Source organism: Passer domesticus, chromosome 14 (assembly GCF_036417665.1).
Source record: "Passer domesticus isolate bPasDom1 chromosome 14, bPasDom1.hap1, whole genome shotgun sequence".
NCBI classification, from domain to species: domain Eukaryota; kingdom Metazoa; phylum Chordata; class Aves; order Passeriformes; family Passeridae; genus Passer; species Passer domesticus.
In genome coordinates this window covers 4,353,135-4,375,901 of record NC_087487.1, presented here as the reverse complement: position 1 = coordinate 4,375,901, position 22,767 = coordinate 4,353,135, and the positions used below count along the sequence as shown (strand labels likewise).

Genomic DNA, 22,767 nt, shown 5'->3' with positions numbered 1-22,767 from the left:
ACCTTGTCTAAAAGTGGGATTCCAAAAATAAGTTCTTAACTGTGAATGATGAATTTCCTCATGGAAATCATTATTTCCATATTCAGAGCAGTGTGAGTACTGCACAGTAAATAGGACATGAGCCTATGCAATAAGGATAAAATTAAACTGAAAAACTGCTCGTTTGTTGAGCTCTGAGTATCCTACATAGTAAATGAAATGAGGTTCTGCAGAAAAGGCATGTAATTACACATTTAAAAATCACCTTATAAATGCCCTTTCTCATAAGGAGGCCAAGCTGAGGTTGTCTGGGAACATCTTAATTTTGACATGTTCTAATTTGAACATTTAATTTCACAATGTTAGAGACAAAACTAACTTCACTGGTTTATATGAAGTGCTTTGCACAGTTAAACACTTGCAGGTTTCAGAATGTGGGCCCATTTCAGTGGTTAACACTCACGGCCTGATGCCACTCAATAACTGGGCTGAGTCCACTAAAACAGAGTAAGTGGACTAAATTCACACCCACTGAGCACTCCCAGGGTGAGTATCTAAGAAGTGAAGACTCTATCTATTCAGCTCTGCTGAAAAAAAAAGTTTAGTTTCAAAAGAATTTATCTAGAAAAAGGGGAAGTAGATCTGGCAAGAGTTTGACATTGCTGAAGGCATGCACAGGTGGATGAAACTGCAGGCCAGGTCAAAGGAAAGAAGAGATTTATGTTGTGTGCAAAGAAAAGGGCAGAAGAAAAATAGCCACTCAGGCTGGGCTGCACTGAAGTGAGTGAAACAGCTGTTCATACAGGGAAGGAATGGTCAGGTAAGACAGGTTGGAAATAATAATCATAGGGCCATCTGCTGCCCTGGGACTTTGCACCCTCAAGGTATGAAACAAATTTTGTCTTCTAGGAGCTCAAGCAGTGTAGCTGTTACAAGCATGTCAAGTAAACAATGCCTGAACAGGGCATTAAAGTTATCTGAGTTTCCTGCAGAAGTTGCTAAACTAGTTTAACTTCAAGACAGAACTAAACTGTATCCTTTTAACCAGGTTTCCTATTTTAACCAAATGCTCTGTGAGCACAGAAAAAATACACTAAATGAAGTGACCCTACCATTTCCTGCTTAGATGAAAGAATTAACAGCAATGTATTTTGTCACTTCCTAAGAAAGATATGTTCTCATACTGATGCTAACTTTTCATTTTTACCAGGACTTTTTTCAATGATTTTAACAAAGAACTTTAAATAGCTGGAATCCCTGGTGCAGGTATTTCCTTGACCTCTTATCACTTGGTTTCAGACTTTAGAAATCAGTAGAAAAGCTATGTTTTGAGATAAAAACATTTTCTGAATTAATTATTGCTTTCATCCAAATCATACAGTTTGCTACTGTGTTAAGAAGAAAAGGAATGTATCATTCCATCTCCAGAAGCTCTCTATAAGCTGTATCTGAGATCACTGTTCATGACCACTTGACTGCTAAACCTGCCCTGCACTGCAGGAAAAACACAGGGGAGACTTCAGAGCTGCAGTGAGACCTTGGATGGATTACAACCTGGCCAAATGGTCTTCTGCAATAAAGCCTGTCCCAGGCTGGGGGTGACCCAAGTCTGTTTGAGGCCCCTCTCTTGCTTAAGGAGTGTATGGAGGCATTAGGAGGCTGAAAACCAGCTGACATCCCTGGTACTCCCTGAAGTACCTTTTGTCATGCTCCAAGCAGCAGGAGAGGTGAAGAGCATACAGCATCACAGAGTCATTTAGAATCATAGCAGGGCAGTATTGTTCAGATTGGAAAACCTCCCTAGGTCATAGAGTCCAGTCTTTAACTCGGCACTGCTAAATCCACCACTAAACCAAGTCCCAAAGCACCACACCCATGTGGCTTTTAAATAACTCCAGGGATGGTGACTCCAGCACATCCCTGGGCAGCCTGTTCCAAGGTTCAACAACCCCTTTCCTGAATAAAGTCTTCATAATATTCAATCTAAACCTCCTCTGGTGCAACTTGAGGCCATTTCCTCTCATTCTGTCACTTGCTACCTGGGAGAAGAGACCCCCACATCACCACACCCTCCTGTCAGTAGCTGTAGAGAGGGAGAAGGTCCCCCAGGCTCCTTTGCTCCAGGCTAAACACCCCCAGCTCCCTCACCTGCTTCTCCTTATCAGACTTGTGCTCCAGACCCTTCCCAGCTCTGCTGCCCTTCTCTGGACTTGCTGCAGCCCCTCAGCTTCCAGAACTGGACACAGCACTTGAGGTGTGGCCTCACCAGTGCCCAGCACAGGGGGATGGTCAGTGCCCTTGTGCTGCTGGACACACCATGGCTGGTCCAGGCCAGGTGCCACTGGCCATCCTGGCCACCTGGGCTCATGTTTGCATGCCATTACTGTCATTACTAGAATAAGCCTGGTCCTCTATTCCTCAAAAACCTCTGGAAGGGTATTTTACCATGGTCCACAAGTGCTCAGAGTAGTCTGGGCACCAAATATCTTTGCATTGGCTCAATGGAAAACATATTTGTCAGCCTGAAGAGCACACTGCAACAGGCACACACCTTCTCCTGCTCCCCTGCAAAGGAGCCTTAGGGTGTTAGGCTGGAAGAGAACAGACTCCAGGATAAGAGCTTTTAAAAGAAATGTGGACAGACATGACCTTGCATTTGGGTTCCCTGCTGTTTGCAGGCATCTCTTAGAAAAGGCACTTTCAAAATCATGCAGCATCATGGCATATCAAGTGCAACTGAAAAGGAAAGATCATTTATTTAATTTAGTTTATTTATTCAAGTTGATCTGATGGGATGGGGAGAAATGAAAGAAGGAAGTGGGAATGACCTTGCATTAATGAAGATCACAATCTGCTGGAAAAATAGCCAGGGATTTTGCTCTAAGGAAACCTGCAGCTGCCAAGTCCTGCCAATACTAATGGCTACCATTATGCCCATTTGTGAAAATAAGCCACATCCTAGATAAATGAAAGTAGCCGGGGCAGAGAGATTCATGATGTAATTGTAACACACCAAAGCTAAGATGAAATGTCATCCCATATCTCACTAAAATAGTGGGAGGCACAGCCCAGACACTGTGATTAAAAGGCAGATGTCAGATGACTCAAAACAGCCAAATCCAACACAACAGGCCAGGCAATCAGTGCTGCTTCTGGGTTTTTTGTGGAATGGATTTTGTTTTGGCTTCTTTTGGCCAACACCACAGGACAATAGCTCCTAAGTGACCTTTCCAGACAGGAAACTCCCCCTCAGATCAGCTATTGCCACTCACCTGCACAGACAGAGATAAAATCCCCCAAATTAGAAATAACTATGCAAATGACAGAGCAGTCAGGCCTCGCATCTCTTAGAGTAAGCATGCAGCCTCATTGACTGGGAAATCCATTTCAGCATTACCAGGAGAATTCCCTGTTTGGGATAGTCACACACAACTAGACTTTATTATTAAGCCCAAACCACAGTGTATATAAATGTTTTAGCATTAACAAGGCAAAACCATGGAAATCATGTTCCTTGAGCAACATCAAATTTTGGACAATCTTCAAGCTGGAGGCTAAGCCAAAGGCAAACACATTTGCTGTGGGCATTATTTAATACAGATTTTCAGCTTTTCTTAAAAACAGAGTCTAGCACATGTTTAATTTATTGCAGCTGAAAATTTGGAATGTATAGGGGAGAAAACTGCAAAGCAACAATCAGAAAACACTGACTGAAGTCACCAAGAGTATTTTTACCCAAGATTCTCAATCATGAAGCATTAAGTTTAGGTAAGCTTTTTCTCTTTTCCATGCAATTTAATATACATACACACAGTAGAGAAAAGGCCTCTGGACAATCTATATGAAGAAACAACTGGTGAGATAAGAAAATGAAGGCTTTTAAACTCCTCTTATATCCTGTATATTTCCACTTGTTAACAATTTTTTCTGGAGACAAACCAGTGATAACACTTCCTTAGAAAATTAAGATATTTGAAAGTTAAAAAACTGAAGCCGCATAACATATTAATTTTTTTTCCATTTTCTTCTGTTTTTACACCACTGTTCCCTCACATTAAAAAATTCCGTTTAAGATATTAATCCAGTTTGAATCCAGGACAAATCAATGCTTTTAAGAACTGTATTGCTAGGATTATTTTAAAAATTGGTCAAGTAAGGATTCAAGTTTCATCAATTTTGATCTCTGATCATATTTTCATTCAGTTTTAAAATAGAAATACAGATTTATACAGAGAATTGTCAGTTTAACCAAGACCCCAGAACTCCAAGGAATACACTGCTAGATTATAACAATATTCATGTATTACAGTGATTTTTAGACCTATGTTCAGTCTGAGATCTTTTCATAATAAAATATCCTACAGGTAGTTTACCTGTGAAGAGATTCCTGTAAGAATCAGAGTATTTGAGGGACCTTGCAAATTACTGAATGTGATCAGCATAAACACAACCACATCACATAAATGTTTGACCTACAATGCAAAGATGCATTTTAAGTAACTGTTGAAGTTTTACAGTAGAAACTCTTTGTGCCACTGCTACCCTACAGAATTTTTATTTAAATTATCAAGGAAGAATTTTTATTTAATATATCATAAAATAAATAACTAAAAGTATTTTATACATATTTTTTATATAAAATTGGGAAAAAAAATTCCAACTAGGGACCTTCTCTGAAAGCAGTGATATATCAGGATTCTAAATATTACTTTCTTAATTAATTCCCATTTATATTTTTTTATACCTGTTGATAGAGCATGCAGTCCTTACTGAACTGGATTCCTTTGCTTAAGGAAGTAGATCACACACATCCTCAAAGAAATGCCAGACAACACTGCAAATTTGTCTTGCACATCAGTAACACCAAGAGAGACTTTGAGACCAAGAGAGATTTTGCATTTTTTATCCCGTTTGGGGACAGGGGGCAGGAAGGAGGAGAAGCCTTGTGACACCTCAAAGCTGCACAAAGCAGCTTCCCCTTGTGTTCCATGTCCCTGCTCCCTTTTGGAAAGGAACATTTTCTAAAGCTACAAGGAGGACAAGTGCAAGGAATGTCTGTTCCTCCCCTGACCTCTCCAGAGCCAAGTCTGCTTGTAGAGTCAAATCTGCAGAGAAACAAATTGACTTTAGGCTCCAAACCAGGTTCAAAAGATGAGCTTGTGGAATGAGCACTAAGACACCTGGAAAACTTTTTTTCAGCCTTCCTTGATGTTTTCCCTGAATTCCTATCAGCAGTAACAGAGTGCATGCACATATGTAGACAAGCTGCTGAAGCACTGTGTGGCTAAGGTTTCATCTTGGTGTTGCTTGATTTCTTCACAGTTAGAGGATAAATAGATTACTAGCTCTGTGGTCAAGAATCTACTTGGTCTCACATTTTTAACAGCACCAACACCTTGTAATCTGTACAAGGTTATCCTCATCACTATCATCTCCAGCAAGATTTGCATCATCTAATTTACAGGTTATTGCCTGTGAAACTAGTCAGTCCCTTCAATAACTTCTGTGAAGGGATGGTTGTTCCTTGTCCTAGAATTGTCTCTAGTCAGCAGGACAAACTCATTCCCTCTCCCTGTGGGGTAATGACTGACACTGTGAGTGGAATAAGATGGGGTGACTGAAAGAGCAGCTCTGCCACAGGTTCCTGTGGCAGCTACACTAACAAAATCAAGATTCATTTAGTAAAATGAATCAAGATTCATTTAGTAAAATAGCACTTACCAAAATCTTCCCTCTGGACATGGAGAACAGCTTGTGTCACTTTGCCTGCTTTGCCACCAGCATCTACACCACAGGCACCATCAGGACAGCTGAAAACAGCCCCCATCAGCTGAACAGATACTTAGCATCTGACATATTAGTGTAAAATAGCTATCAATAAAATAGCTTTTAAACAGAGAGAGTAGAAGGCTGCACTGTATCTTCAGCAGCCCTTTTTGGTGTGCATGTTGGCAAGCAGAAAAAGAGGAGAGGACAGCAGAGCAGAGGACGGATGACAGCAACTGTGGAGCCAACTGAGTTGGATTTGCTGCTGAACATGAACAAAAGCTTCAGAGTTGCTTTTTCAGTAGAAAGCCAAACATGAATTATGGCTCAGATATGACCACAGTACAAGTCAGCAAGGCTGGAAGTCACTGGGATCATACACTGCACAACACCTTCACTACCTGCATCAACTCTGCATACTCACAAATAGCTGCTCAAGCAGCTGGAACATGAGCTATGGAATAGATTACCACAGCTACAAATTACACTATTTCCAAGTTATTCACCAGATTGTCTCACCAGCCTAATTTATATTTCAAATATGCCTTTTGTTTTAATCAGAAATCAGATCTGTCCCTTGCCAGTTCCCACATCAGAGCATGCAAACCACTCCTATAAATCATCTTTGGCAAGTTTCCTACAATAAAAGGTGTGCTGGACAGGCAGTTGGGTGTGCTATGGCCACAGCTGATTAATCTTCATCCTACTGTCACCTCATGTTCCCCTACCCTGAAGCAGTGACATTATCTTTCAGCTTACCTTACAGAACAGTTAGGAAACACTCAGCTTTTGGTGCTCTTCAGCTTTGCCTTACAGTGGCTCTGAACTTATTGGAATTGTCAACACTATTGGATAATATATTTATGGCACATATGAAGCTTATGAAAAAAAAAAACTATTAATGGCAAGTTCTATGCCTATTTTATTATTTACATTAATGCATATTCATTTCAATTTGTACAGGAATGCATCAATTTACAGGGGCAAAATTTGTATTTCTTCGCCCCAAAAGGTATAGCATATTGCAAATTTTCACACTGCAAAATGCAGTATTTTTTGTGGGTAGAATCATTATGTTTTGGCTACCCTGGTGTGTCTGTATCTACTAAAAGACTTTTAGTTCACTACCTAGATTTCCAGATATATTTTTTAGTTCTGTTCTCCAGCTTCTTACTTTAATTAAATTTGGGGTTCTTGTACTCTGTTTGCACTAGGAGAAAACAAGAGGTAATCTGGTATTTCTCTGATATATGACATAATTTATAAAGAGAACATACAATTCCTGTATTCCTAATCCTGGCTGATTAGGAAAACACCCCATCACATACCAGAGAGAACCTTTGTTCACAGACCAAACCATTTTATAGGATATGCTTCCAGATCAAACCATTTTAACTTGTCTTGCTTAGGACATACTTCCAGATAGCACCTTCATGTTGAATATTATTATTCATGTTGAATAAGAATATGAATATCCCCAGGAGGGATTCCACCTGGCTGCCTCCTGCTGCCCCCAGGCTGCCCATGTGGCTGTGCCAGTCCCACCGTCTGCAGGGCCAGACTGTGCCTTGGACAAGAAAACTGAACCAGGTGAAGAAGTTCTTTTTTAACACTTCCTTGCTTTGTTCACAAGCATGGCTGCATGAACAGTGGTGATGCCACAACAGAACAAACACTGAGCTCCATCAGCAGCAGGATGATTTCTTACTGAGGCAATCACAGTATTTACTCGTGGCAGTGACTGGTACATGGGGAATTGCCAGGTATCTGCTATCAACTCCAACTGCAATGCTTTTGGTGGTGTTTTAGCATGTCACTGGCCCTGACAATTGGCAAAATAGCTACCAAAATAGATACCTGCAACACTGAGAAGGAAGCCATGTCCAAAGTGGACAGCTGGAAGGAGAGAAGAGGCAAAAACTATGAGTAGAAAGCAGGATTGTGCAGCAAAAACAGCCTGTAAGGACCAATGAAAAATAACTCTTTATAATCAAATCAGGTACAAAGTACCTGCTTACCCAGCTCATACTGAACCATTAGCAACAATAAAGCTGGTGTGAATTCTGAGTTTCAGGTTCAGGAAGGCCTCAAATATAATGATGCAATCAGATTCCAACTCAAACATCATGCCTCACTTGGGTTCTTGCTCTTTACTGTGAAAACAACACTGGAAGTGCAGCATCAGATCTCAGATTTGGATCAGCTTATGGCAGCTCAAATGCTGGGAAGACAGTATAGGGGAAAAAAGAAGTTTACATTTAGTTCAACAACCTTCAAGGGCTCCAGCAGGACAGGGAGATGTTCAAGCCTAGTCAGCCATTTGAGCATATGGCTACACATCCCTTCATAATTAATGAGATGATTCTGAAAGCTGCATTGAAGCTGTAGCACTCCTTTTTACTCCTATCAAAACCAAAGAACATTTTTCACATCCGGCTGTAAACATACTGGGTGGGAGCCCAACATGTCACAAATATGGAACCTGGCATTTTAGCGTCTCCCCTACAGCAGTTTGGAGTTATTCAAAATCAATAAAATCTCTGACCATGCTTTTCTCAGATGAAATATAGCAGAAAAAACAAAGGTTCTTTCTGTACCAGATTAAACATCAGCTAATGCTGAAACCTTTTGTGAAATTTAAGTGGTGTTACTGTAGCAGTGTCACTGCTCTGATATGCTTGGTGTGCATGTAGGACTTGCTGTCTTCATAAAAAGATACTGCCCTTTTTCTTTTTTTTTCTACTTGTCAGTGTATCTTGATGACCAGAACCAGAGCAATTATTCACAGACAAAAGTGGTTTTAAAGTTCATCTCCATTTTGAGTAATGAAATCTCCAAACTAGTGCACTGTCCCCATTATACAAAATTCAGCTGCCATCACTGTAACAAACGTTCTCTTGAAATAAGGAAATTCTTGATAGCTTTTCAAAAGCTCATATTCCTACAAACCCAGTCACTATGTGCTCCTGTTTTCACAGATTTGATAGAAAATTAACCAAGATCTAATTGCTACAGTCTGCTAATAGAACTTCATGAAATAAACATGAACATCCAACAAAAACAAAGCAAACAAACCAGAATTTAATTCCTTAATCCCTCTAAATGGCACCTGATTGCTAGCTTCTCTCCTCAGGCTAGTGCAGGATCCAGCCTGCAAGATATTTTCTACAAACAGATGTTCCATGTGGAACAATGTCTCCCTAAGACAGCTTCCACTCTTGCTGCCTATGTGCAACTGAAATGTGGACCTTCACAAAAATAGCTGCTCAGCAGTTGTCTCTCTGCAGTACTTAAATTTCAAATAAATATGACCAGAGGAAAAGACAACTTGGTTCTTTCTCAATGTTTCTGAATTTTCTTAAATAAGCCACTGCCAAGAATTGTGCTCTAACACAAAACACAGATAGAATACAAGGTTCTTGTGTGGAAGAATTTAATACCAAACCATGGAAAATTTGTTTCTAAAGTAATTTTATAATCAGTATTCATTAACAGCATCAGCCCCTCCATAGGTTTGTTTTGAGCAACAAAGTTCTTGCAAGGTAGTTAAAATTTGTTATCAGAACTTCTTTCTTAGAACTGCCAGTGCCGACTTCCTACTGAGAAGGAACAGCACTGAAAAACACCTTTCTTGGTGGTCAAGAGGAAAAACACACACTGTGTATAAAACTAGATTGAGCCCAAAACAGAACTGAACCCCAGAGTGACTGTTCAGACCTTCCTGCACATAATATTCTGTTTGGATAAACAATGGCAACTGTCAGGTACCATCCATCATTTACATTATGTTTAGAGCAAATCTTAAATCATTGTCTCTTTGGAAAGACAGACAATTGAGATAGATAAGGAACTGTCACAAGCAGAAAGCTCTGTAATTGAGGGTTTTTCATGAAAACTATTCAACGTAAGCAGTGGCCAAGCAAGCCATGGAGCTTTTACACATCATGATGGCTCACTAATGGACATCTGTAGAAACTACACAGGAGAAATGCTGGGAGCTTCATTGTGAACCAGAAAGAAGTCTAGGAAAACTATGCATAATCAGAGCAGAAGCCAGTTTTCTTATAGCAGATATGAAATAAATGGCTTAGAAAGTGAATTTCAGCACTTTTAGTCAGATTGAAGGTATAATAAACAGTGCTCACTGGTTTAGTACTGACAACAGTGAAGAGAGAAACAAGTAAAACACATGAAACTAATTTTGGGGGTTTAAAAGTTTAAGGGTTTTTTAAAACCTTGTGAAAAATCTTTGGAGGAATTTACTTATTATCACAGAGCTATGATTTTAACTAACTCAATGTAGACTTCCAAATGCACGAAATAAAGAGTTTTGATGTTAAATATAACCTTAAAACACTCCATGTTTTTATTTACTATCCTTCTAAAGCTCTTAGGAAAATTCTCTAGATAAGCATTACATCTTTTTAGAAAAGAAAGAGCTAGCCATCTCCATTTCCTCTACAGATCAGAACCCTGTTTTAATTCTCAGACTGTTACAGAAATATCTCACAAAGAAGAAAACAAAGTTTAAGCAGTTTGCTGTCCCTACAGATGGCCAATTCAAATGCTCAAACACCCACACAGGAGAAATATAGCTCCAGCCTCTCTAGAATACTGGTGTCTTGAGGAGAATTCAGCATTGCCTCATGTTCTCCATTCCACAGTATCATGCAAAGACTGATATACTCAGCAGACAATTTTTTTTTTTTCCTAAGGCTTAATAGGAAAATGTAAGAGGAGCAGTTTGAATCTAAAACCCAGCTATGAAAAAAATCTAATCTCCTGTTCCAGTAATACCTTTTTAACTTTTTCCTTCAGCATCCATTAGGACAAAACCACTAAGTTTTGAAGGTTTCATGATACAATCAAAGAATGAAAAGTTTCATCAGCATATGGTTACCTGGAATGAAGGAGGCTGCTGCTCTTACCGACGTGTCACTGTTCTTCGTTGAGGGAAGAGGGACAGAAGTCTCTTGTTTTCATTCCACTTCTTAACTGAACCCAAGCGACTCTTCTTCAAATCAATGTGTCAACATACTTACCCTTTCAAATAATCTCCTTTCCCTCCCATTAACAAAATAATAACACAATATTTCATTTATGAAAATTGAACAAGAACACTCTTTCCTAAGTTTTGCATGCATTATTTGGAAAGCTAACAAGTGCCTGTGTTTAATTTTCATGCCATCACTCAGAGGTTTGGCTCAAGAGATCCAATCAGCTTTGCAAAAAATTCGCAAGTTTGAAACTTTTGCTTTCCACTAGGATTGAAAATACAACATTTCAAAAAACAACTATTCCAATTTTTGTGTGCTGCTCTAATAGGAAACAAGATCTGACCAAGCACTGAGTAAGAGGTCTGGATAGCAAAGAATCACTTTGTTTTTAAACCTATTTCTTAAAAAAAAATCCAGTTTGACGTAATTCAGCTGATAAGATTTCAGGGAATGTTTTTATTAAAATATTGAGCAGCAATTATTGTATTTTAAAGTGCCCCACAGGAACTCTAACTAATTGTTACAGGAGTGAGGGGCAAGGTGTATGAAGAGATAGGTATATTTGGCATCTTTTAGTTAACAAGCATCAGCCAAAATGAGCATGTGTAAAGGGATTAATATTTCTGATGTTTATAAAACATCAAAGGACCAACAAACATCTATCATCCCTTGTTACTGACATATGTGCTCTGTCAATGCACAGAATCACTTGAACAGAGATTTAACTGGAGTTAACAGTATCTACATTAATTACATTTGATTACTTGACAATTTTAAACATCAAATACCAGTCAGCTACAAAAGCATTGCAATCCTGCTTGCCAGATGGGAAGCCAGAGTGTTTAAGGGTGAGGCTTTAAAAAGCACATAAAAACTCTGCTGTAAGACACCCTCAAAGTCAATGTTAGCAACTGCACACCAACCCCAAAGTAGCACTGTCATCCCCAGCTCTGCCTTTCCCAGTAAAAAACAAGTGCCTAAGTCAACCACCTAGGAAAGAAAACCTTAAATTATTGTCATCAGTGGCTACAGCATTGCTTATCAAGTGGCTAAGATACCTTCCATATGTCTTGTTGCAGAAGTCTGCTACTCTCACAGCTTTCCAATGTTCCAAGCTCAAAATGGTTTTTATGCTCCATAATACACTATTCTTGTCACAACTTCTTTGGAGGTCTCAGCTACCTCATCTTGTATGTCACTTAGCTTCTATAAGCTGACAGGATTGCAAAAGACATAAAGCTCTCTTAATTTCATATTCCAACATCACCACTATATTCTAATACAGACCATATGAATCAGTACTCACTAGCACAAGGCACCTTCATCATTCACACAAATCTTTTAGTATTTACAAGTTTCAATACAGAAGTCATTTTCCCTATGATCCACTCTTCCAACATTTACTGTAACTTTATGAAAGAAATGTAAGACTATATTGTCTTACATTTTAGTCCAGAGTGAATGCTAAAAATGGGGTTTATAATTGTCTTAATTATAAGAGGTTTTTCCCAAGCCCTTATCACCTGTAACAGAGTAGGCCTGGAACAGCTGAATAATATATTATGCAGGCAATCACTTATGCTATGATCTCCACCTGGATGCTTAAAGAGAAGCATATTTTCTCAAGAAAAGCTGATAATAAAAGCATTCACCTGTGCTGCAAGGACAATGCCACTCTTCTGTCCTGTATTGCTTTGTATCTCATGAACTGAATCTATTTCAGGTTCCACTGAAAATGCACAATAAGTCTCTTAACTGAACAGACAGAAATTCCGGTGCCCCCAGTTCAGATACACGCTGTGCTCTCCCACCATTTTCTTTGTATATTTATAAATATTAAATGTAAAGATGTCTTTGTTCCCAAATCTCCTCAGAAAGCCAGTGGATAGCTGCCCTGCTCCCAAGCGCATAGGTATGCTCACACCTTGGACAGACTTCATCCTGCAAAGCTTTTGTGTCAATTTATCTTCACTAGGTGCACTGGTGACTGGATCCTAAATCATGGCCTATTTCCTGCCCACTGGCATCTGTTTGACTAATGTCATTGCAAGGACTTGGAGCTTTAACTGCCTACTTGTTGCTCATCTGGCAGGGGCCTTTGGAAATGCCACACTTGTGTATCTGCTGCTGGATGGATCAATAGCCTGCCTGCCAACAGAATGTCATGCCTGCTAGAATGTCACACTCCTTTCTTTGCTGCCTGCCTCTGGTTTTGGGGAATTTTGTTGACTCCACTCTGCCAGTGGGAGCATTTTTGATCTGCCCCAGAAGCTGGTCACAGACCTCAGCACTCAGAAAAGAACAGAGCCAATGAAGCCTCTGAACCTCGTATCAGACAACACTGGAACACTTCAAAACCAGACTATTTCAGCTTCCAGGTGAAATTTTTTAATTTCTTTCCTGAAACAATTCTTCAGTGTCAACAAAAATGGAAACACTGTAAAAATGAGTCACTTTTCAATTAAAACTTAATTCAAATGAAACTCCCCATTTCAGCATGCAACATGTACCAATTCTTTAGCATTTCTAACTTTTATAATGAAACAGCAACATAAGAGCTAGAGGTAGAACATGTATTACATCTACAGAGCAAACCTGAAAAATTAATCCATTGAATTTTATCTATAACCAAAAAAAAGTGTTACCTCTATCAAAAGCAAAGTTTTGAAGAACATCTTACAAGTAAAATATAAATGTTTATGACATCTAGGTTATATTAAGGTATTAAACTTTGTGAGTACAGATCACAGAGAGCAAGTACTGGAGTCAGAACATGATTCTCAATTGTCTTGGCCTATCCAGATTTCTTCACTTTTCATTCTCTTTGTTTCTGTTTCATTCTTCCTCCGTTCTAAGCTCCCAAATCCTTCAAATGTCACTAGATTAGTCCAGAATGAGCCTCAGAAATTATCAAAAGGAAATAAGAGGCCATCCAGAATTTGTTACTCAGGTTATCTCAAGTGTGTCAGTGCTACCACAGCTGGCTGAGTTTGTCTTTTAATGTCTTCCCCAAAAAAGAGCAGAGATGACCCTGACAGGTAGCCTTACTTTGCAAAGAATTGGGAAGAGATCTTTAGAAAGAAGGAACTGGAAAGGATCCTAAAACCAGACAAAGAAAGAGACCTGCAACAAACAATACAGACACAAAAAGGGTAAATCAGTTTATGCATCTGAAGTTCTTGCATGCTGCAAAGGAACATCCATGACACTCTGAGCCCTGGAAGCTCAGGGGAGGGTGAGAATGGCTCCTACAACTGAACTACACAAGCTGAGGACTCACTCTCTTTATCAAAAGCTTGTTGTGGCAGTCTCTATAGAGAGAAGCAGAGGTCATGACCAAAATGCAGAACAGTATTTCTGATTTTTAATTTTTGTTTTGGTTGCATTACTCTTAGATTTTTTAAATACTATTTGAAACAGGTGTAGATTCTACCATAAAGTACTAAGAAAAAATAGATTTCTATTAACTTTAACAGGGTTGTGTACTTTGTGCTGTTTAGCTAAAGAGCTCTCTGATGGCTTCTTGGGCTGCTTTAGATCTCTCTGAATTTATCAGATACAGAGAGGGGAAAATAGGACATTGCCTGTTACACAGCCACCTAAAGATCAATAATACCAGTAACAGAATGAACATGTAAGTAAAAACCACACAGAAAAGCTTTTACACTAAAACATTCCCCACTAAAGAAATCTGTACCCAAGGAAATCTGCACCAACTCAGATTCTTTATTACACAGTGTACAGGTAAGAAATAACTTGTGAATGATCATTGTAGTATGTTTTTTCAACACTTGTACAACTCCAGATTTGGATCTACAGCTTGAAAAGCTCCTGACAGGCTCTGATTTACTGCTCCATGCTCTGCATTGACCACATCAAGCAGGTGATTTTAAAATCCAGGCAGGAGGAGGGTGGGCAGGAAAGATGCAAGACAACAGCAGTAAAATACGAAGGTCCATTCCCCCACCTTGTGGGTAATTACTGGAACAACAACTTACAGCAGCATCCCTTCATTTGCAACCCTGCCACATTCATCTGTGTCACTCACACCGATTTCTGCTGTGTTACAGCAATTGCCCAAATTTAAAACATCTTTGTGATTAACTCCAAGCTGTTTTAAGTAATATGCTGGTTTATTTTTTTTATTTCACTGAATGCTTATCAGCATCAGTTACTCAAGGTTGCTGCACTCTGTTAAAGTGTGGAGAAGGTCCTAAAGAGTTAGCTGCTCAACTGTTCAAAGTTTCTCACTATACTAAACCTGCATTTCCTTATTTGATTATATCCCTTCTTGTTGCTTTTACTGACAATTAACCTGCAACAATTCTATGGGATCAGTTGCAGAAGTCTTTTTGGATTCCTTATGAGCCCCTTAATGTCATAGATCTTGCAAAGTCAACAGCAAATTTCTTCCCAGCAGGGAAAGGGAAAGCACAGCCAGAGGTGAAGATGACAAACACAAGGGGAAGCTTTATAAGCACAACCCAGTCCTCATACATCAACTAAACCAAGGGCAGATTCAGGGCCACATTTATCAGTGCAGAGACTAGACCTGTACAGCTCAGTGATTTAGTTATAAAGCTTTTATTACATGTGAGAGGAATGTATGTCACACCTGGTGGGGAGATGTTTCAAATCCCTGGAAACTCACTCCATTATTTAGTGCACAAACTGCTTCCCTACTTTTCAAGCCTTTTGTTTTGGAGACCTGTATATCTTTGCTGTCTCTGATAAACAGCAGAGTCTAAAAACAATGTGGACAAACACACAAGACCAGCACTGGAATTTTAGTGTTGTCATTTTAGCAATAAAGTGCATTTTCAGTGCTCTATCTGCTGACTCCAGTGAAGTACCTGGGAATAGCTCCATCTCTCTGAATAAAATCCAAGGAAAAAATTCTTTTCCTTGTTAAAATCTAACAAAGTTACTGTTTTTAATACTGCTGTTGGTAATCACAACTAACTATTTTCCCAATTATTGATATAAAAGGAATTTGTGGCAAGATACCAAATCAGCTTTTTAATAATTTGGTTTTACCTCAGAAGACCTAGCCATGAATTTATCACTATCCTGCTTTCACCTCCCTCCACTCCCAACCTATCATCTCAATATTATGGAGTTCCTCCCATCTCCCTTGTTCCCCTGGCTTCTATGCAATCTAAAGATAAACAATTAACAATCTCATTTCATAAAAAGTAACATAAAATGTTGTCAAACTAGAGGTTTACTTGTTGACTTACAGGAAGGGTGAATACAGTGAGCTGAATCAAGTTTTAAATCCACACATTCCTTTCAATAGGTCAGTTTTTTCCTTTTAAGAGTTACTTCTGCTTTTATGTTTCAGCTTTTCTCCCTCAGACAACTCAGGTAACTAGATTAAGCTGCCACCTTAGTTAAAGAGAAAGCTCTAGAAAAATCCAAAACAGAAGCAAATTGCAGCACAGAGATAATAAATAATAAGGTCTGGAGATCTGTGTATTTGCCTCACTGTTGCTTGGTGATTGTGCAAATAAGATCCATAATCCAAGGGGTGGAATTGCATTAGGATCATTAGTAAACTAAACAAACATTCATATACCTGGAACGAATTTTAATTAGACATGTAGTTGTAAAACAACTTCCCACCCCCCACTTTGAGCTATCCTTCTCCTGCTATGTGGAATCACAGGTTTTACTGGGAACTGCCCTCTCCCTCCAAAGCATACCTTTGTCCAGGAAATCTTAATAAACAAGCTTAACAGCTTGCAAACAAAGCTTAATAAAAAAGCTTTGATTTTTTCCAATGAAACTTGAAGCTGTATGTGTTGATTTTCAAATCCCTCCACTTGTTTCTTATGATAAAACTTCTCTGGTCAGTCCACTGGGGCATCTATTCCAAATTAAGTCTTCACACTCAGGTTTGACGAAATGTGACTTTTAAACTGTTGAAAGAATTATTTTTTCAAACAGATGTTAGGTAATTTCAAAAGGTTTCACAACTCAGTTTACACTTTTAAAACTAAATATTTTTAATTTTATTTTTAAATCTGCTGAGTGACCCAAGGTACCCTTATTTAAATAATCCTTGTTGCCAAGCACAGCCCAAGATTAGGATACACCTACTGTAATCTCTGTGGTACTACACTACAACAAAAGGTTATTTACTGCCAGCTATGAAATAAGAATACTGGTAGTTGATTGTTAAGCTGAATTACTTATCCCCTCCTTCAACTTCACAATTTATCCCCTTCAAAACTATTTATTCTCTTACTAGTAAACTACTCCCCAACCTGTGCCTATAAAGAAACAGACAATCTTCCAGGCTCTGCAAATTTTGAGAAAATGGTTAAATGTGATGGTGAGAGTTATGAGTTCTTTTGATGCATATACTTTACCACTGGAAACACAAATGGGTAATTTTAGGTAATTTTCCAAATTCTCCTGGGTAATTTTCTTTGGTGTTGTGGTGAGAGGGGGTATTTTAGGTTTCCTATTGTGAGAGAATCCCAGATCAGCAGGGCTGTGAGGGCATCTCCTGAGACTGCACAGTCCAGGCACAGTCAGGCAGAGAGTGCTGCCCAGGACCACGTGGAGTCAGCCTGCAAACACCTGCAATGATATCCCACAGTCTGAGGGGCTCTGAGAATGGTGTGGTGCTATTTGTTTCTTTAAAATTCCACATCAGTGCTCATAAGTGGTTGGCTTTTTGTAATTCTGTAGAGAATAACTGGCAGTAGTCAATGAATACAGGGTCACTTTGAGAGGAAAAAGTCTAAATAAAATCCACTAAAAAGTCTCATTGAAAAAGAGCCTAAAATCCCCTTGAACAGTTAACAGCAAAATGGACCAAGCTCATGAAAGAAATTAGCAAAGAAGCTGATTGCATTTTTAAAATACAACATTTCAGCATGTGAATATTTGTCTCCAGATTGGGCAGAAACTCAAAAGAAAATTATCAAAGTGAAATGCTCCTTAAAGCTCATGGTTCAGTAGAATTGATAGCACTATCCTGGGAAGAAGCACATACAGCCATTATCTACTCCTAAAGTTCTCACATCATTCTCTCTTTTTGTAAAGAATTAAGTGGCTCTAAAAACGTAAGCACAAGCATATTCATGTGTTTTCCAATGAAACTGCTTGACTGTATTATCATTTTTCTGCTAGTGTCTTTTTAAAATGGTTACTAGGTCATAGATCTACACTGAGGAAGGCTGTACTGTTCTTTACCTAGGGGAAAACTGAGCATGCCAGGGCACAGAGGGCATGGCACAAAGGACTGAGCGAGTTTCAGAAGGGTTTCAGGAGGCTACAGCTGGAGCAAAAGACTGAGAAACAGTCACAAGGACTAAACATTCACCCACACCTTGTGAAAAAACCACTTTTGAAGAGCTGGAGAAACCTATGATGAGCCAGAAAGCAAAGGAGTAACAGAGGCAAAGCAAGGACCCAGGCCTGACCTAAATGCTTGGAGTACTAATTAACACTAATTTTACTGTCTTAATATTCAGTAAAAAATGGCCTTTGAGACAGCCAAAAGCTTCTGGGTGCTCACTGAAAGGAAAAGGTAGGAAGATGTCAACAGCTTGGCAACCTGGTGTGCTCAGTAATACTGGAAATCTCTACAGCTTCACAGAGGCATAAAATCTCCAAGGCACAGAAAAACATTTTGTTACCAGATACTTAAAGAAAACAAAACACAAAACTAACAACAACAAAACAAAACAAACCAACCAAACCCACCCAAATCTCTGAAAAAGCTTTTCACTTCTATTGCAGCACCTGGTTGAAATTCATCACTCAGGACTGAAAACATATTGTTACCCTCTTATCCCAACAGATCATACAAAAAGAATTGCATTCTGCACTTGTTCTTCTGCTGGGCACACAGATAGGGATTAGAAAAGAGACTCTCCTTGTCCCTTAACTTCCTCAGCCAGCACTTCAAGCAAAGGCACCAGCTTAAGGAAAAGAACTGGCAGGGAACAGGAAAAGAAAGTTCCCAAAATCAGAGAGCAAAGCTCAGGTAGAGTCAACAGCAGCTGCAGAGGATGCAGCTATGCCAAAGGGCACTTTAAAAACAAAGCAGAGACAGAAGGAGACATGGTAAAGTGGAATGGAACACTAGAGGCAAGCCCGGGACAAACATTGGAGACCCATTCATCCCAAACATCCATCTTCATTTAAGCAAGAAATGGAATTCCTCTCTCATGTCCTCTTGATCCAAGTGGTAAAGAAGGTCATTCATCACTCCAGCTGAAGGTCATCTACCAGCTCAAATTCAGCTAGCAACCCAAACTGCAAAGATGTGCATTTCAAAACAAAACCTACTGCTTCTTCAGACTATTTTAAATAGGAAGTTTCTTCATTGAACCTAATCACATATAAAGTGAAAAAATGAAATCTCTCCTTTCTACAATTCAAGCCAGAAAGTTTATCAAAAACACGAAGTATATAAGGGAATAAAACAGAAGACTGGAGTCAGAAAGGTGTCTTCAGAACTGTTTTAAGCTCCCATTCACCTAAAAATAGGCACATGATACTGTCTGAATATGCACCAAGTAGACTGAAATGACATCTATTTTAAGTATGAATTAAGAGGCAGTACTCATACAACTGTCCCTAAATGTCAGAACACAAGATGCAAAAACTGATGAGCTCTAGAAAGCTCTTCTGCACTACCTTTGTGCTCTGATGTTTTTCTTACAGTGTCAGTGACATGAGGAAAACCATTGCACTTGAGAAGAAACAAAACTTTACATTCATAGCACAAATACTTGCATATAAAAATTTATTGTCTTTTTTTTAAAACATGAACTTGATATACATACAAGCTGGACAGCTAATTTATTTATTGTTTGAGCAGAGCTTTCTAGAAGACAGGTGATAGCAAGAATTAAAGGCTGTACCACATTTTTTCCCTTGTAGCAAAGTGGATTAATAGCCACATGTATACAACAATAAAATCATGTGCAATGCTCTCTACAAGTTCTGTGTTTGGCAGCATACTTTCAAATATCTTCAGCTTTCAAACTTTGGTGAGCTCATAGAACAGGTTAAGAGTACATTTATACAATGCACCAGCCCTTAAGTGTAGAGTTTAAAAATCCAGGCCTGGTGCACTGTATGGATCTGTAGAAAAATACTGTCATCTTAGTTCATCAAGTTTGTACCTACAGCTGTTATCTAGCAGAAAATAGAAGTAAGAAATAGAAAATATTGTTTCCAAGACAAGGAAATTGGGAAGGTCAAATTTTCACGAGTTTTTGCAAGGACACTGATTTTCTGGACTGACAGCCAAAGACTGACAGCAAAAGCTCCCAGTTCACTGAACTCAAGTCTGTGTTCTCCTCTAGCCCTGACTCACTTACCTATGGATGCTTTAAGACATGGAAGCACTCTGGATGGGCCTCCTGTTAAGAATGGAACTTGTCTCAAGAAAATTCATGGGGTTATTCATACCAGGCAGACACTTTGTGTTTAAATGTTGTGTTAAATTAAATGCTAACAGCCTTCAGGAAGAGAAACTGCAACAAAAACGTTGCATCAGAAGTGAGTTTGAACTCAATGAGATGGCATTCTTCCAGTGGAACAACTGTACACTGAAATATGGAGAGCTAATTTCTTAGATTTGTTTTTGACATACAATGCTAAACCCAGTGTGCTGTTCCTCCTGGAGAATTCTTTAGGCTACAGTGACACACCAAAACCATAAACAGGCACATGACAGGTGAATAATATTTTCCATTTTTAAAGTGCAGATTTTCATTTACAATGTGACATTTCAAAGTAAACATTTCCAGACAGCAATAGCATATTTCTTTCATATATAGAAATTATTACATTGCTTCAATGCATTTTTTTCTAATACTAAACATTCAGAGATTAAATTATATTAGCTAAATTGTGTAGAGTTATTTAAAGAGAATGTTATCTGAAATAGAGCTCTTAATTTGTTTCAATCACCAACAGAAGTGCTTCATCTGAAAAAACACCAGAACCACAACCGCTGGTCTGTAAACCACAACCTTAGAGTGCAAATAAGATAACTTCATTTTAGAATCTCTGACATTAAAAGGGCAGAAGATAAAATTTCAGAGTGAGAAAACATTTTATCAAAAAATGTAATTTGTAAACTGAAATGCACGCTTTAGAAACCCATTGTCTCCAAAAGATGCATAACTTCTAAAACTAAAGTGTTAATGGCTGCTAACTTTGAAAGAAGACCTCAGATATTTTATTTTGACTTTTATCCAATGTTTCCATGTTGCTTCTAATCAGTTTTAGGGAGAAAATTGCATACCAAGTGTCAAACCCGACAAATCCAGTCATTATCAAGAGAGCATTTAAGGTTTCCTCAACTGCAAGGATGCTCTCTTCACCAGCTTCTCCTGTTTTCGTGTTGCCAGGGCTTCCTGAATGGCACAACAAACCCTCTGTAAAACAATACAGTGAAAGTAAATAACAATTAAAGCAGGTAGCACTTTTCTTCCATAAGATGCTACTAAAACAACATTCAACAAACATGTAAAACCACACAGAGGCTGGTCTCATTTAGGTACTCAGCTCCTGATTCATATGCACAATATTCAAGTGATGAACAGCAATTAATGAAAGGTAAATGGGTAGTGTTACAGTTGAGAGCAGAAAAATCTATTTTTAATGTATAGATACCAGCATAAACATTAGCAAATAAAGTGCAGTTAGGAAATAATGCCAAAAAAGGTAATTAAACACAAGGAAGTCTCATAGTGTGACCAGTGTGTTCTGTGCAATGCTCCAGCTTTGGCCATGCCACTAAGATACAGAGCAACTAAAAGGATTTCAATTACTTAATGCCAAGAGTGATTTGGACAACATGCTGTAAGAGAAAGCTGAAGGAACATTTTTAGACAAGACAGAGTGAAGAACTAAGATAGACTCTTCCAGTATATAAAGTGCCTCAAAATTATAGCAATTTTTTTCCTTCCCAGTCTAACCCATTATTTTAGGAGGCTCAATCAATTTAATAGCAGCAATTTGGCCCTGATTCTGATTCCATCTGCTGACTTGCCATTTACTGCAGCTACAATTTCAAGCATGCTTCCAAGACACTGTGGACCTAATTGATTTCACATTTGGTATCAGGGAGAACACCTCCTCTCTAATCACCTGATACAACACTACAGCCACACATATGGTTTCCTAGGTAAATTTTTCTATTCTTGAAGTACCCTGGAATTTACCCAAATTGATGGCTAACCTTAGCTAAGTTACCTACAAGATCCAACCATCCACAGAACAAAGGCCCACAAAATATCCCAGCCTCCCTGGCAGCAATAGGAACAAACATTCAGAGATAAATGGTAGAAAAAACATGTGTGGGGACAGAGGAGGGAGGAATCTAAATAAGCCTGTGCATACAAGGTCCACTTGTACTGGCTTAGGTGATCTTGAAATAATGAGGAGGTATGTGGAATCCTACAGACTATAGGGAATTTAATACAACCTAGTACTCCAGAAATTGGAATTATTTTCCTTTAATGAGCTTTAACATACAAACCCTAAGACTATGTAGCTTCATTCAACATTAAATTATTATTGCATAAACTCTCTTGAATGCTTTGGACTGGCTGGTCTCATCACACTCTTGGTAAAACACATTTTTCAACACAAAACTATGGTAAATGGTCCTCAGGCACAGCAGCCTATACTCTAACAAGTCTCTGGACATTACCATCTTTTTACATGCTGAGTTTCAACAACTGTTAACTATATAATAAGAAAATAATATTAAATTTGAAAAAAAAAAGAATATACCCTTGCTGTAGCTTCATCCCAAAGCTGAACAGTCTTTACACATTCATGACCTGTATTGTCCTTTCTTTGGAACATCTTTTGATCCTGCTGCAGAGGAGAACAAAAATGTGCTTCAGATGACTCACAGAACAAGAATGCAGAATCTCCGACATAAATGGTTTGAATGCCAGTTTCAGGTGAGATTTCAACATGGTCTCTGTCCAACCCCACTGTCATACTTCCAAGAAACTTTCAGTAAATCCTGTCACAC

The 22,767-nt window shown here is 38.7% G+C and overlaps 1 protein-coding gene across 5 annotated transcripts in view; it reads right to left on the bottom strand.

Moving 5' to 3' along the window:
* VPS13C (vacuolar protein sorting 13 homolog C) overlaps positions 1–22,767 on the bottom strand; it is a 178,252-nt gene that overhangs the window by 83,690 nt on the left and 71,795 nt on the right. For 2 of the 5 annotated variants that reach the window (XM_064389376.1, XM_064389380.1), the window contains 2 exons: positions 22,518–22,601; positions 19,493–21,154 (listed from right to left, as the gene is read on the bottom strand). In XM_064389376.1, coding sequence (XP_064245446.1) covers positions 21,065–21,154; positions 22,518–22,601 — 174 coding nt within the window. In that variant the 3' untranslated portion in view covers positions 19,493–21,064. Of the gene's footprint in view, positions 1–11,800; positions 11,956–15,982; positions 16,131–16,447; positions 16,664–19,492; positions 21,155–22,517; positions 22,605–22,767 lie in introns of those variants that run through there. The other 3 variants (XM_064389375.1, XM_064389377.1, XR_010347747.1) reach the window with 2 other exon arrangements.